The sequence below is a fragment of the Eimeria acervulina genome, genomic scaffold, assembly GCF_000499425.1.
Source record: "Eimeria acervulina Houghton genomic scaffold, Eah_scaff1299, whole genome shotgun sequence".
NCBI lineage: Eukaryota > Apicomplexa > Conoidasida > Eucoccidiorida > Eimeriidae > Eimeria > Eimeria acervulina.
In genome coordinates this window covers 1-2,366 of record NW_013550294.1, presented here as the reverse complement: position 1 = coordinate 2,366, position 2,366 = coordinate 1, and the positions used below count along the sequence as shown (strand labels likewise).

General features: G+C 40.7%; 1 protein-coding gene across 1 annotated transcript in view; it reads left to right on the top strand.

Annotated features, from left to right (window-relative positions):
- EAH_00058170 (hypothetical protein, conserved) overlaps nt 1-2,247 on the top strand; it is a gene marked incomplete at both ends in the record, with an annotated part of 4,617 nt that extends 2,370 nt beyond the window's left edge. The window contains 2 exons of the mRNA XM_013397349.1: nt 269-1,261; nt 2,135-2,247. Of these exons, the coding sequence (XP_013252803.1) occupies nt 269-1,261; nt 2,135-2,247 (1,106 nt within the window). The remainder of the gene's footprint in view (nt 1-268; nt 1,262-2,134) is intronic.
- Between the last annotated feature and the right edge of the window lie 119 nt (nt 2,248-2,366).

Below are 2,366 nucleotides of genomic sequence, written 5' to 3'. Positions count from 1 at the left end.
TTGGGCCTTGCTGCTGCTGCAGCAGCAGCAGCAGCAACTGGTCTGCCGCAACAGCAGTCTCCTTCTCCTGCTGCTCCTTCACCCGCAACAGCAGCAACAACAGCAGCAACAGCAGCAGCAGCAGCAGCAGCAGCAGGGACGCGGTGTACACCCAGTGCAGACTTTATTCCTGCTAGTGTTAATAAGAGGAGACATCCTTCGCTGCAGTCAGAAATATTGAACTGCTGCAGTCCGAAGAGTTTAGCGTTAAGAGGGTCTCGCCTTCTAGGCGAAGTGCTGCATAAGCTTCACTGCGAGCAGCAGCAGCAGCAGCAGCAGCAGCAGCAACAGCAGCAACAGCAGCAGCAACAGGGGACGCGCAATGCAGGGGCGAAAACAAACTCCGCAGCACATACTTTTCCTGCAGATGCTGCTGCAGCGCGCCAACAACAGCAGCAGCAACAGCTGCAGCAGCAGCAGCAGCAGCAGGATCCAGCAGCAGCAGCAGCAGCAGCAGCAGCGGCAGCAGAAGGCGAAAGCGATTCTTTTAGCTCTTCCAGTGTACGTGCGAGGAGAAAGAGGTCAGCCGAGGGAGACAAAGGGTTAGGAGATGCATTAGCACAGCTGGCAGCACTGCAGCAGCAAGTTGCTGCTACTGCTTCTTCTTCAGCAGCAGCAGCAGCAGCAGCAGAAGCAGAAGCAGAAGGCGCCCCGCATGAAGGGCCGCTTAAGACTCATGGATACGGCCTTAGAAAAGCAGCAGCAAAGAAGATGCGTTCAAACTCTGCTCTAAGCAGCAGCAGCAGCAGCAGCAGCTGCAGCAGCAAAGGCCGCACACGACTGACACCAGTAAAAGGAAGCCCCCCGCAGCAACACAGCCGCATGCGAGCAGCAGCAGGAGGTGCAGCAGGAGCAGCAGGAGCAGCAGGAGCTTCTTCTTGTTCCTCTTCTCCTGCTGCTGCATCTGCATCTGACGACATAACATCACCTCCTTCACCGCAGCAGCAACAGCAGCAACAACAGCAGCAACAACATCAGCAGCAACAGCATCAGCAGCAACAGCAGCAGCAGCAACAAGAGCAAGAGCTAGCTGCATGTGCTGCAGCAGCAGGCCTGCATCCCGACTTAGCTGAGCAGCTATTAAAGCTAGCTAACGGCGGCGCAGAACGGCATTCGCAGTTATCGTCAACAATGCGAGGAGTGTTCTTTAATAAGTCTTTAAACCGCTGGGTTTGTACTTGGTCGAGAAACGGGAAGGAGTATCAACGCTCGTGGTCTGCAGGTATATTTAATTAATTAATTAATTAATTTATTTATTTATTTATTATATTTATTTATTTATTTTATTTATTTTATTTATTTATTTATTTGTATTTGTCGGTGTCTTTGTCTTTGTCGAGAAACGGGAAGGAGTATCAACGCTCGTGGTCTGCTGCATGCATATTTAATTTATTTATATTTATATTTATTTATTTATTTATTTATTTATTTATTTATTTTATTTATTTATTTTATTTATTTGTCGTCGTCTTTGTCTTGAAGTGGAAGGGAGTATCAACGCTCGTGGTCTGCTGCATGCATATTTAATTTATTATATTTATTTATTTTATTTTATTATTTATTTATATTTATTTATATTTATTTATATTCAGTTCTTTTTATTTGTTCTATTATAATATGTTTATTTTAGTTTATTTTGTTGTATTGTTTTTATCTTTTTATTATCTTTTTATGTTTATATTTGTCTCTAAGTTTGTTTGTGTGTAGCACACTTATTAAATATTATTAATTATTTTATTTTTAATTATATTTTTATGTTTAAATTTTATTTTATCTTTTTCTGTTTTTCTTATGTTTGTTTATTTTGTTTATTTTGTTTGTCTTATTAAATTAACTTAAATAAAATAAATAAATTAATAAACAAACAAATTAATTAAACAAATAAATAAATAAATAAATAAATAAATAAACATTATATATATTTATATTTATATTTGCTTATTTTGTTTCTAGAAAAGTATATGTGTGTGAGAGACAGCTAAAAAATACAAAGCCTGAATAAATAAACAAAACTAAATAATTAATTAAATAATTAATTAATTAATTAATTAATTAATTAAATATATTTATATATGTTTGTTAATTTTGTTTGTAGGGAAGTATGGATATGAGACAGCGCGAGGCTTGGCTATGCACTGTCGCTTAGAAAAATTATTAAGCGGTGAAGCACATACACTGCAGAAGGGCATGCTAGCTGTATTCAAGCCGGTAATTAATAATCATACTTCTCCTGCTGCTGCTCCTGCTGCTGCTCCTGCTCCTGCTGCTGCGGGGGCTCCAGCTGCTGCTGGTGGTGGTAGTGGTGGTGGTGGTGGTGCTGCTGCTGC